Consider the following 14,170-nt stretch of genomic DNA (forward strand, 5'->3'; position numbering starts at 1 on the left):
TTGCCAAAAGCCTTTTGAAAGTCCAAATACACCACATCCACTGGTTCTCCCTTGTCCACTCTACTAGTTACATCCTCAAAAAATTCCAGAAGATTTGTCAAGCATGATTTCCCTTTCATAAATCCATGCTGACTTGGACCAATCCTGTCGCTGCTTTCCAAATGCGCTGCTTTTTCATTCTTAATAATTGATTCCAACATTTTCCCCACTACTGATGTCAGGCTAACCGGTCTATAATTACCCGTTTTCTCTCTACCTTCTTTTTTAAAAAGTGGTGTTACATTAGCTACCCTCCAGTCCATGGGAACTGATCCCGAGTCGATAGACTGTTGGAAAATTATCACCAATGCATCCACTATTTCGAGGGCCACTTCCTTAAGTACTCTGGGATGTAGACTATCAGGCCCTGGGGATTTATCGGCCTTCAATCCCATCAATTTCCCTAACACAACTTCCCGCCGAATAAGGATTTCCTTCAGTTCCTCCTTCTCGCTAGACCTTCGGTTCCCTAGTACATCCGGAAGGTTATTTGTGTCTTCCTTTGTGAAGATGTAATCAAAGTACTTGTTCAATTATTTGCCATTTCTTTGTTGCCCATTATAAATTCACCCGAATCCGACTGCAAGAGACCTACGTTTGTCTTCAATAATGAGGAAATGAGCAGGAGTAGGCCATTCGGCCCCTCAAGCCTGCTCCGCCATTCAATAAGACCATGGCTGATCCGATCATGAACTCAGCTCCACTTCCCCACCCGCTCCCTAGAACCCCTTATCCCCTTAACGGTTAAGAAACTGTCCATCTCTGTCTTAAATTTATTCAATGACCCAGCCTCCACAGCTCTCTGAGGCAGCGAATTCCACAGATTTACAACCCTCTGAGGGAAGAAATTCCTCCTTTTCTCAGTTTTAAATGGGCGGCCCCTTATTCTAAGATTATGTCCTCTAGTTCTAGATTTTGATGGAGTGGATACAGAGAGAGTGTTTCCACTTGTGGGGAAGAACATAACTAGAGGCCAACAATATAAGATAGTCACCCAGAAATCCAATGGGGAATTCAGGAGTAACTTCTTTACCCAGAGAGCGGTGAGAATGTGGAACTCGCTGCCACAGGGAGTGGTTGAGGCGAATAGTATCGATGTATTTAAGGGAAAGCTGGACAAGCATATGGGGGAGAAGGGAATAGAGGGTTATGCTGCTAGATTTAGATGGGGAAAGACAGGAGGAGGCTCGAGTGGAGCATAAACGCTGGCACGGGATAAACGGGTCCTTTTCAGAATGGCAGGCAGTGACTGGTGGGGTGCCGCAGGGCTCAGTGCTGGGACCCAGCTATTTACAATATACATCAATGATTTAGATGAAGGAATTGAGTGTAATATCTCCAAGTTTGCAGATCACACTAAACTGGGTGGCAGTGTGAGCTGTGAGGGGGATGCTAAGAGGCTACAGGGTGAATTGGACAGGTTAGGTGAGTGGGCAAACACGTGGCAGATGCAGTATAATGTGGATAAATGTGAGGTTATCCATTTTGGTGGCAAAAACAGGAAGGCAGAATATTATCTGAATGATGACAGATTAGGAAAAGGGGAGGTACAACGAGACCTGGGTGTCATGGTACATCAGTCATTGAAAGTTGGCATGCAGGTACAGCAGGTAGTGAAGAAGGCAAATGGTATGTTGGCCTTCATAGCTAGGGGATTTGAGTATAGGAGCAGGGAGGTCTTCCTGCAGTTGTACAGGGCCTTAGTGAGGCCTCACCTGGAATATTGTGCTCAGTTTTGGTCCCCTAATCTGAGGAAGGACGTTCTTGCTATTGAGGGAGTGCAGCGAAGGTTCACCAGACTGATTCCCGGGATGGCAGGACTGTCATATGAGGAGAAACTGGATCGACTGGAGTTTAGCAGGATGAGAGGGAATCTCATAGAAACATATAAAATTCTGATGGAACTGGACAGGTTAGATGCAGGAAGAATGTTCCCGATGTTGGGGAAGTCCAGAACCAGGGGACATAGTCTAAGGATAAGGGGTAAGCCTTTTAGGACTGAGATGAGGAGAAACTTTTTCACTCAGAGAGTTGTTAACTTGTGGAATTCCCTGCCGCAGAGAGTTGTTGATGCCAATTCATTGGATATATTCAAGCGAGAGTTAGATATGACTAAAGGGATCAAGGGGTATGGAGAGAAAGCAGGAAAGGGGTACTGAGGTGAATGATCAGCCGTGATCTTATTGAATGGTGGTGCAGGCTCGAAGGGCTGAATGGCCTACTCCTGCACCTATTTTCTATGTTTCTATGTTTCTACAAAAGCAAAATACTGCGAATGCTGGAAATCTGAAATAAAAACAGAAAATGCCGGAAACACTCAGCGGGTCGGGCAGTATCTGTGGAAAGAGAAACAGAGTTAACGTTTCGGGTCGATGACCCTTGGTCAGAATTGGCAAAAGTTCGAGATGTGACAGGTTTTTGAGCGAGTGCAGAGGCAGGGAAAGGGGGAGGGGAGTTAAGACCAAAAGGGAAGGTCTGTGATAAGGTGGAAGGCAGGAGGAATTAGAGAGACAATAGGGGATGGTAATGGGACAAGTTAAGAAACAAAAGGTGAGTCTAGATAGGGGGTAAATGGAGATGGCAGAATCATCAACATCTGTCCTGGGAGAGAGAGAGAAAACAAGAAAATAAACAGTGGCAGCGGTTACGCTCTGAAATTGTTGAACTCGATGTTGATTCCCGAAGGCTTTAAAGGGCCTGAACGAAAGATGAGGTGCTGTTCCTTGAGCTTACGTTGAGCTTCGTTGGAACAGTGTAGGAGGCCGAGGACGGAGAGGTCAGAGTGGGAATGGAGTGGAGATTTAAAGTGACAGGCGACCGGGTCACACTTACGGACTGAGCGGAGGTGCTCCGCAAAGCGGTCACCCAATCTACAGTCGGTCTCCCCAATGTAGAGGAGACCGATGCATTGAGAATGGACTGGTTGGGCCGAATGGCTTGTTTCTGTGCCTTACAGCCGATGTAATTGTATGCAGACATATGTAGGTTTCTCTTATTCTGTGAAAATCTTACCTGGTGACTGTAATTATCTGCGCACAGCAGTTTGGATGTATTGTCCGCCCATGAACTGCCTGTGCGGAGGCCAGGAGGGGAGCAGTTTCTCCAGAATAGGTCTGCAGTCATGTTCCAGTGGGTCTTCAGACCGTAGTTATGGCAGGGCAACTGTGCACTCTGAGGGTAACTGTCAGACTGGCTTGCTTTGTAGCACTTTCACTTGTGGCTGCATTGATAGTAGGTTCAAGTCACACTCTGGAGACTTGAGCACGAATCTACTGCACTCCCAGTGTCAGTACTGAGGGAGCCCCGCACTGTCAGAGGGTCAGTACTGAGGGAGTGCTGCACTGTCGGAGAGGCAGTACTGAGGGAGCCCCGCACTGTCGGAGGGGCAGTACTAAGGGAGCCCCGCACTGTCAGAGGGTCAGTACTGAGGGAGCGCCGCACTGTCGGAGGGGCAGTACTGAGGGAGCCCCGCACTGTCGGAGGGTCAGTACTGAGGGAGCCCCGCACTGTCGGAGGGTCAGTACTGAGGGAGCGCCGCACTGTCGGAGGGTCAGTACTGAGGGAGTGTTGCACTGTCGGAGGGGAAGTACTGAGGGAATGCCACAATGTCAGAGAGGCAGTACTGAGGGATCGCCGCACTGTCGGAGGGGCAGTACTGAGGGAGTGCTGCACTGTCGGAGGGGCAGTACTGAGGGAGTGCTGCACTGTCGGAGGGGCAGTACTGAGGGAGTGCCGCACTGCCGGAGTGGCAGTACTGAGGGAGTGCTGCACTGTCGGTGGGGCAGTACTGAGGGAGTGCTGCACTGTCGGAGGGGCAGTACTGAGGGAGTGCTGCGCTGTCGGAGGGGCAGTACTGAGGGAACCCCGCACTGTTGGAGGGGCAGTACTGAGGGAACCCCGCACTGTCGGAGGTGCCGTCTGTAATGTATTTGCTTCATGGGTTCTTTGCTTAATACATTGTTCTTAAGAATCTGTTCTTTCCGAACACTCTCCAGTTCTGACGAAGGGTCAGCGACCCGAAGCGTTAACTCTGCTTCCTCTCCACAGATGCTGCCTGACCCGCTGAGATTTCCAGCATTTTCTGTTTTTATTCCAGATTCCAGCATCTGCGGTACTTTATTTTTGTATTGCTGTTAAGAACTAGTTGGTTTATTAGCAAAAGGTTTAACAATCACGCTACACATTACCAGTTCATCCACCAGGCTCACAACCACCTGCCCCATCGTGGATCCCCCGAACCCAACTGGCCGGGGTTTTATTGAGTCTTGTGAACATCATGTGACTGGCAAAGCCACTCCCAAGTCAACAGCTCTGCAAACCCGTGAGCATGCTCACAGGGACATATATTACACTGTCCTTCAGATAAGACGTTTAACCGAAACCCCGTCTCCCCTCTCATGTGGATTTAAAAGTAGAATGGGCCTATATTCTCTGGAATAATAGAAAGATAGAAAATAGGTGCAGGAGTCGACCATTCGGCCCTTCGAGCCTGCACCATCATTCAATAAGATCATGGCTGATCATTCACCTCAGTACCCAATTCCTGCTTTCTCTCCATACCCCTTGATCCCTTTAGCCGTAAGGGCCACATCTAACTCCCTTTTGAATATATCTAACGAATGGGCCTCAACAACTTTCTGTGGTAGAGAATTCTACAATTCTCTGAATGAAGAAGTTTCTCCTCATCTCGGTCCTAAATGGCTTACCCCGTATCCTTAGACTGTGACCCCTGGTTCTAGACTTCCTCAACATCAGGAATATTTTATATGTTTCTATGAGATTCCCCCCTCATTCTACTAAATTCCATTGAATATAAGCCTAGTCGATCCAGTCTTTCTTCATATGTCAGTCCTGCCATCCCAGGAATCAGTGTGGTGAACCTTCGCTGCACTCCCTCAATAGCAAGAACGTCCTTCCTCAGATTAGGAGACCAAAACTCGACACAATATTCCAGGTGAGGCCTCACCAAGGCCCTGTATAACTGCAGTAAGACCTCCCTGCTCCTATACTCAAATCCCCTAGCTATGAAAGCCAACATGCCATTTGCCTTCTTCACCGCCTGCTGTACCTACATGCCAACTTTCAATAACTGATGAACCATGACACCCAGGTCTCGTTGCATCTCCCCTTTTCCTAATCTGCCACCATTCAGATAATATTCTGCCTTCCTGTTTTTGCCACCAAAACAGATAACCTCATATTTATCCTCATTATACTGCATCTGCCATGTATTTGCCCACTCACCTAACCTGTCCAAGTTACCCTGCAGCCTCTTAGCATCCTCCTCACAGCTCACACCGCCACCCAGCTTAGTGTCATCTGCAAACTTGGAGATATTACACTCAATTCCTTCGTCTAAGTCTAAGAAGAATGCGCACTGATCTCACACAAAACTTATAAAAAGGGCTCAACAGGGTAGATGCAGGGAGGATGTTTCCCCCGGGTTGGGGAGTCTAGAACCAGGGGTCACAGTCTCAGGATAAGGGCTCGGCCATTTAGGACAGAGATGAGGAGGAATTTCTTCACTCAGAGGGTGGTGAATCTCTGGAATTCTCTGCCCCAGAGGGCTGTGGAGGCTCAGTCTCTGAGTATATTCAAGACAGAGAGCGATAGATTTTTGGGCACTGAGGGAGCTAGGGATATGGAGATTGGGCTGGAAAATGGAGATCAGGTCGAAGATCAGCCATGATCTTATTGAATGGCGGAGCAGGCTCGAGGGGCTGAATGGCCGACTCCTGCTCCTATTTCTTATGTTCTTATTCCATAGCAATATTTGAAAGAAAAAAAAAGACTTGCATTTATATAGCACCTTTCACAACCTCAGGATGTCCCAAAGCGCTTTACAACCAATGATGTACTTTTGGAGTGAAGTCACTGTTGTAATGTGAGAAACGCGGCAGCCAATTTGCGCACAGCAAGCTCCCACAAACAGCAATGTGATAATGACCAGATAATCTGTTTTAGTGATGTTGGTTGAGGGATAAATATTGGCCCCAGGACACCGGGGAGAACTCCCCCGCTCTTCTTCGAAATAGTGCCGTGGGATCTTTTTACATCCACCTGGGAGGGCAGACAGGGCCTCGGTTTTAACGTCTCCTTCGAAAGACGGCACCTCTGACAGTGCGACACACCCCCAGTGCTGCATTGGAGAGTCAGCCTAGATTTTTGTGCTTAAGTTTCAGGAGTGGGACTCGAACCCACGACCTTCTGACGTGGGGGCAAGAGAGAGAGAGTGCTGTTCACTGAGCCCCGACTTGACCGGAATATCTCCAGCCCTGTCCATGTCTGCGAGCTCCCCTCTCCTCTTCTTTCCCCGCAGGCCCCTATCTGGAGGAAGCCCCTTGCATCATGGACAAGCCCGACGCCGTGTTCGCTGTGGAAAACCAAAGTGCTTGCATCACCTGTACGCTGAATTACGTGCAGGCCGACGTCACCTGGACCAGGTAACGGGGCACCCCCGTCTGCTGACTGTCCGAGCACGGGGAGGGACTGAAGTGAGTAGGGTTTCCGAACTGATCCTAGACTGATCCCTGGGAGGAGAGGGTTGTCCCATGCAGGGACCTGGGGGTACTTGTGCATGAAACACCAAAGGTTAGTATGCAGGTACAGCAAGTGATCAGGAAGGCCAATGGAATCTTGGCCTTTATTGCAAAGGGAATGGAGTATAAAAGCAGGGAAGTCTTGCTACAGTTATACAGGGTATTGGTGAGGCCACACCTGGAGTACTGCGTGCAGTTTTTGTTTCCATATTTACGAAAGGATATACTTGCTTTGCAAGCAGTCCAGAGAAGGTTCACGAGGTTGATTCCGGAGATGAGGGAGTTGACTTATGAGGAAAGGTTGAGTAGGTTGGGCCTCTATTCATTGGAATTCAGAAGAATGAGAGGTGATCTTATCAAAACATATAAGATAATGAGGGGCCTCGACAAGGTGGATGCAGAGAGGATGTTTCCACTGATGGAGGAGACTAGAACTAGGGGGCATGGTCTTAGAATAAGGGGCTACCCATTTAAAACTGAGATGAGGAGGAATTTCTTCTCTGAGGGTTGTAAATCTGTGGAATTCTCTGCCCCAGAGAGCTGTGGAAGCCGGGACATTGAATACATTTAAGACAGAGATAGACAGCTTCTTAACTGATAAGAGAATAAGAGGTTATGGAGAGCGGGTGGGGAAGTGGAGCTGAGTCCATGATCGGATCAGCCATGATCGTATTAAATGGCGGAGCAGGCTCGAGGGGCCATATGGCCGACTCCTGCTCCTATTTCTTATGTTCTTATGAGACATTGGGCCTGAACTCTGGAGTTTAGAAGAATGAGAGGTGATCTCATTAAAATATATATAAAATTCTTCAGGGTAAAAGCTGGGAGGATCCAGTTGTCGTGCTCCACACAGGTACCAACATAGGTAAGATGGAGAAAGAGGTTCTGCAGAGGGAGTATGAGCAACTAGGGGCTAAATTAAAAAGCAGAACCACAAAGGTAATACTCTCTGGATTACTACCTGCGCCACGAGCAAATTGGCGTAAGTCAATAAGATCAGAGAGGTGAACGCATGGCTCAAAGATTGGTGTGGGAGAAATGGGTTTCGATTCATGGGACACTGGCACCAGTACTGGGGTAAAAGGGAGCTGTTCCGTTGGGACAGGCTTCACTTAAACCAGGCTGGAGCCAGAGTCCTGGCGAATCGAATAACTAGAGCTGTAGGTAGGGCTTCAAACTAAATAGTTGGGGTGGGTAGGGGATCATTTAGAACGTTCAAGAGAAAGGACAAGTACAGGATAGCACTAAGGGTAATGACAACCAGAGCGTGACAGGAAGGGACAGAGTGTACAAACATAAGAATGCACCAGCAAATAGGGTCAGAGTAGGGAAAAATGGTAAAAAAAAAATTAAAGGCTCTTTTTCTGAAGGCATGCAGCATCCATAACAAGATAGCTGAGTTGACGGCACAAATAGATATAAATAGGTTTGATCTGATAGCCATTGCAGAGACGTGGTTGCAAGGTGACCAGGACTGGGAACTGAATATTCAGGGATATTTGGCAATTCGGAAGGATAGGGAGAATGGAAAAGGAGGTGGGGTAGCTCTGTTAATAAAGAATGGGATCAGTGCAGGAGTGAGAAATGATATTGGCTCAGACGAACAAGATGTAGAATCAGTTTGGGTGGAGATAAGAAATAATAAGGGGAAGCAGTCACGGGTGGGAGTGATCTATGGTTCCCCTAACAGTAGCCACACTGTAGGACAGAGTATAAACCAAAAAATAATGGGGGCTTGTAAGAAAGGTACGGCAATAATCATGGGCACTTTTAATCTTCATAAAGATTGGACAAATCAAATTGACAAAGGTAGTCTTGCGGACAAGTTCAAATAGTGTATTCTAGGCATGGATTGAAAATTGGTTAACTGACAGGAAACAGAGCAGGAATAAACGGGTCTTTTTCGGGATGTCGGGCAGTGACTAGTGGGGTACCACAGGGATCAGTGCTGGGGCCCCAGCTATTCACAATATATATAAATGATTTGGATGAGGGAACCAAATGTAATATTTCCAAGTTTGCTGATGACACAAAACTAGGTGGGATTGCGAGTTGTGAGGAGGATGCAAAGACACTGCAAGGCGATTTAGATAGGTTGAGTGAGTGGGCAAACTCATGGCAGATGCAGTATAACGTGGATAAATGTGAAGTTATCCACTTTGGTAGGAAAAACAGAAGGACAAAGTATTATTTAAATGTTGATGGCTTGGGAAGTGTGGATGTACAAAGGGACTGGTATCCTTGTAAAGTCATTGAAAGCATACATGCAGGTGCAGCAAGCAGTTAGGAAGGCAAATGGTATGTTGGCCTTCATTGTGTTCCTAACACAGATGAGACTGCACACAGGGAGGTTAAAGTAACAGTGACATCAGTCTTTATGAAGACACTCCAGAGTGAGGAACAGACCTTAGTGGCCGGCTTAGAGACAATGTTCCCAAGGGATGCTGGGATCCCTTGGGACTTCAGGGGATGAGCTCCCTAGTGGCGGAACATGAGAGTGCATGCTTTACAGATACACAACATCACTTCCTCGCCCAAAATCAAAGTGAAAACTATTTACAAGGTGAGGCGGTCGGGAGCCTTTCTTTCCCTGGTGGACCGCCTCGGTACAAATGTCTGTTCTGGTGTGTTGGCTGTGCCCTCGCTGGGCTGGCATGTTGTTGGTCCTGCAGGGCTGCTGGGTGAACCTGGTCTTGCTGGGCTGTTGGGTGTGATGGGTTCGATTTCCTGGTCCGGGGTGGTGTTGCTGATCCTTTGGGTGTGTGTTGTGGGTTCGAAAAAGGTGGTGTCTGCTGTGGGTTGTTCAGGGCAGTCTGTGAACCGCAGCCTCGTTTGGTCCAGGTGCTTTCTGTAAATTTGTCCATTGTCTAGTTTGACTACAAACACCCTACTCCCTTCTTTAGCTATCACCGTGCCCGCGATCCACTTGGGACCATGTCCATAGTTTAGCACATACACAGGGTCATTCAGATCAATTTCCCGTGACACAGTGGCGCGACCATCGTTTACATTTTGTTGCTGCCGCCTGCTCTCTACCTGATCATGCAGGTTGGGGTGAACCAGCGAAAGTCTGGTTTTAAGTGTCCTTTTCATGAGTAGCTCAGCCGGGGGCATCCCTGTGAGCGAGTGGGGTCTCGTGCGGTAGCTGAGCAGTACTCGGGACCGGCGGGTTTGGAGTGAGCCTTCTGTGACACGTTTCAGGCTCTGTTTGATGGTTTGTACTGCCCGCTCTGCCTGCCCATTGGAGGCTGGTTTAAACGGGGCCGAGGTGACATGTTTGATCCCATTGCGGGTCATGAATTCTTTAAATTCGGCACTGGTGAAACATGGCCCGTTGTCACTGACCAGTATGTCAGGCAGGCCGTGGGTGGCAAACATGGCCCTCAGGCTTTCAATGGTGGCGGTGGCGGTGCTTCCCGACATTATTTCACATTCAATCCATTTTGAAAAAGCATCCACCACCACCAGGAACATTTTACCGAGAAACGGGCCCGCATAGTCGACATGGATCCTCGACCATGGTCTGGAGGGCCAGGACCACAAACTTAGTGGTGCCTCTCTGGGAGCATTGTTCTACTGAGCATACATGCGGCATTGCTGTACACAGGACTCTAAGTCAGAGTTGATACCGGGCCACCACACGTGGGATCTGGCTATCGCTTTCATCATTACTATACCCGGGTGTGTGCTGTGGAGATCTGAGATGAACGTCTCCCTGCCCTTTTTGGGTAGCACTACGCGGTTACCCCACAACTGGCAGTCTGCCTGAATGGACAGCTCGCCCTTTCGCCGCTGGAACGGCTTGATTAGCTCTTGCATTTCAACAGGAATGCTGGCCCAGCTCCCATGCAGTACTAGGGACAGCAGAGGATCTTGGCTGGTCCAAGTCCTAATCTGGCGGGCCGTGACAGGTGATTTATCATTTTCAAACGCTTCCATGACCATCAACAAGTCTGCGGGCTGCGCCACCATCAACAAGTTTGCAGGCTGCGCCATTTCCACCCCCGTGGTGGGCAATGGTAGCTGACTGAGAGCATCCGCACAGTTCTCGGTGCCTGGCCTGTGGCGGGTGGTATAGTTATACGCTGATAGCGCGAGTGCCCACCTTTGTATGCGGGCTGAGGCATTGGTATTTATCCCCTTGTTTTCAGTGAACAGGGATATGAGGGGCTTGTGATCGGTTTCCAGCTCAAATTTGAGGCAAAACAGGTACTGATGCATTTTCTTTACCCCGAACACACACGCTAATGCCTCTTTCTCAACCATGCTGTAGGCCCTCTCGGCCTTAGACAAGCTCCTGGAGGCAAAAGCGACAGATTGCAACTTCCTTGCAACATTAGCTTGTTGTAATACACACCCGACTCCGTACGACAACGCATCACATGCTAGCACAAGTCTTTTACACGGGTTATACATTACAAGCAGCTTGTCGGAGCATAAAATGCTTCTGGCTTTCTCAAAAGCAATTATTTGGTTTTTTCCCCATACCCAGTTCTCACTTTTACGCAATAACACATGTAGGGGCTCCAAGAGGGTGCTTAACTCCGGTAGGAAGTTACCAAAATAGTTGAGGAGTCCCAGGAACGACCGCAGCTCCGTGACGTTCTGTGGCCTGGGCGTGTTCCTGATAGCCTCTGTCTTGGCGTCTGTGGGCCGAATGCCATCCGCCGCGATCTTTCTCTCCAAAAACTCCACTTCTGTTGCCATGAAGATGCATTTCGACCTCATCAGTCGCAGCCCTACATGATCCAGTCGCTGGAGGATCTCCTCCAGGTTTTGTAGGTGCTCTTCCGTGTCCCGACCCGTGACCAATATGTCATCCTGAAAAACCACCGTGTGTGGTACCGACTTGAGTAGGCTCTCCATGTTTCTCTGGAAGATCGCTGCAGCCGACCGAATTCCAAATGGGCATCTGTTGTAGATGAACAGTCCCTTGTGCGTGTTGATGCAGGTGAGGCCCTTCGAAGACGCCTCCAGCTCCTGCGTCATGTAGGCCGAAGTCAGGTCGAGCTTGCTGAACGTCTTGCCTCCTGCCAGCATCGCAAATAGGTCATCTGCCTTTGGTAGCGGGTATTGGCCCTGTAGCGAGAAACGATTAATAGTTACTTTATAATCGCCGTAAACCCTGACCGTGCCATCACTTTTGAGTACTGGAACAATCGGGCTGGCCCACTCGCTGAATTCCACTGGGGAGATGATGCCCTCGCGTTGCAGCCTGTCCAGCTCGATTTCCACTCTCTCCCTCATCATGTGAGGTACCGCTCGCACCTTGTGGTGGATGGGTCGTGCCTCTGGGACCAAGTGGATCCGCACCTTCGCCCCAGAAAAGTTTCCAATGCCTGGCTCAAAAAGGGAAGGAAATTTGTTCAGAACCTGGGTACATGAGGCATCATCGACATGTGATAGCGCTCGGATATCATCCCAGTTCCAGCGGATTTTGCCCAGCCAGCTCCTTCCAAGCAGTGTGGGGCCATCGCCTGGGACAATCCAGAGTGGCAGTTCGTGCACCGTGCCCTCGTAGGTGACCTTGACCATGGCGCTGCCCAGGACAGTGATAAGCTCTTTGGTGTACGTTCTTAGTTTCGTGTGGATGGGGCTCAGGGCTGGTCTGAGTGCCTTGTTGCACCACAGTCTCTCAAATATCTTTTTACTCATGATGGATTGGCTAATGCCAGTGTCCAGTTCCATGGCTACGGGTAAGCCATTCAATTTTACATTTAGCATTATAGGTGGACATTTTGTCGAAAATGTGTGCACCCCATGTACTTCAGCATCTGCCTCCTCTCTCTCAGGCTCAAAATTGTTTTGATCCATCATGGACCGATCTTCCTCTGCCACGTGGTGGTTAGCAGGTTTTGCAGAGCTAGCAACTCATCTGCAAGCTCGTTGGAGGTGCCCCATTGTTCCACAGCTCTTGCAAACATACCCTTTGAAGCGGCATAATAGGCTGAGTGGAAGCTTCCACAACGCCAACAAGGTGTGAATTGCCTTGCATTCATCCTTTGTTGCGGACTCTGAGTCATCTGGGTCACCTGAGGCCTGCTGGCAGTTGCAGACTCGTGGTTTCTGCCCTGTACATTTCTGCTCGCAAACACAGTTCCAGTTAATTTATGAACATTGCTAGCACTTGTGTGCTGAGAGATTTATTTGGTGTTATCACTGCTGGATATAAACGCCTGTGCTATCGCAATGGCCTTACTGAGGGTCGGTGTCTCTACAGTCAAAAGTTTTCGTAGGATGGTCTCGTGGCCATTGCCCAGTACAAAAAAGTCTCTGAGCATCTGCTCCAGGTAGCCATCAAACTCACATTGTCCTGCAAGTTGCCTTAGCTCGGCGACGTAGCTCGCCACTTCCTGACCTTCCGATCGCTGGCACGTGTAGAACCGATACCTCACCATCAGCGCGCTCTCCCTCGGGTTAAGATGCTCCCGAACCAGTGTACACAGCTCCTCATACGACTTATCTGTGGGTTTCACCGGAGCCAGAAGATTCTTTATGAGGCTGTAGGTCGGTGCCCCGCAGACCGTGAGGAGGACCGCTCTCCTTTTTGCAGCGCTTCCTTCTCCGTCCAGCTCGTTGGCTACAAAGTACTGGTCTAACCGTTCGACATAGGCTTCCCAGTCCTCACCCTCCGAGAACTTCTCCAGGGTGCCCACAGTTTGCTGCATCTTTGCGTTGGATTCGTATACTCGTCGCCAGTTATTCTGTTCCTAACACAGATGAGGCTGCACACAGGGAGGTTAAAGTAACAGTGACCTCAGTCTTTATTAAGACACTCCAGAGTGAGGAACAGGCCTTAGGGGCCGGCTTATATACAGTGCTCCCAAGGGATGCTGGGATCCCTTGGGACTTCAGGGGATGCACTCCCTGGTGGCGGAACATGGAAGTGCATGCTTTACAGATACACAACATTCTTCATTGCAAGAGGATTTGAGTACAGTACTACAGTTATACAGGGCCTTGGTGAGACCACACCTGGAGTACTGGTCTCCTTACCTAAGAAAGGATATATTTGCCATAGAGGGAGTGCAACGAAGGTTCACCAGACTGATTCCTGGGATGGCAGGACTGTTGTATGAGGAAAGATTGGGTCGACTAGGCCTGTGTTCACTAGAGTTTAGAAGAATGAGAGGGGATCTCATTGAAACGTATAAAATTCTGACTGCGTTGAACAGACTGGATGCGGGGAGGATGTTTCCCCGGGGCTGGGAAGTCTAGACCAAGGGGTCACAGTCTCAGGATACGGGGTAGGAAATTTAGGACCGAGATGAGGAGAAATGTTTTCACTCAGAGGGTGGTGAACCTGTGGAATTCTCTACCACAGAAGGCTGTGGAGGCCACGTCACTGAATATATTTAAGAGGGAGAGAGATAGATTTCTAGATACAAAAGGCATCAAGGGGTATGGGGATAAAGCGGGAATATGGTGTTGAGAGAGGATCAGCCATGATCATATTGAATGGCGGTGCAGACTCGAAGGGCAGAATGGCCTGCTCCTGCTCATATTGTATATATGTTTCTATTCAGGACAGTTTCTTAGAACAATACGTTGTGGAGCCAACCAGGGAGCAGAGTATTTTAGATCTGGTAATG

The 14,170-nt window shown here is 49.0% G+C and overlaps 1 protein-coding gene across 1 annotated transcript in view; it reads left to right on the top strand.

The window, feature by feature from the left end:
- Nucleotides 1-14,170, top strand: part of LOC139260440 (striated muscle-specific serine/threonine-protein kinase-like) — a 458,414-nt gene that overhangs the window by 273,002 nt on the left and 171,242 nt on the right. The window contains exon 17 of the mRNA XM_070877003.1: nt 6,359-6,482. Coding sequence (XP_070733104.1) covers nt 6,359-6,482 — 124 coding nt within the window. The remainder of the gene's footprint in view (nt 1-6,358; nt 6,483-14,170) is intronic.

This window comes from Pristiophorus japonicus, chromosome 3 (genome assembly GCF_044704955.1).
Source record: "Pristiophorus japonicus isolate sPriJap1 chromosome 3, sPriJap1.hap1, whole genome shotgun sequence".
NCBI lineage: Eukaryota > Metazoa > Chordata > Chondrichthyes > Pristiophoridae > Pristiophorus > Pristiophorus japonicus.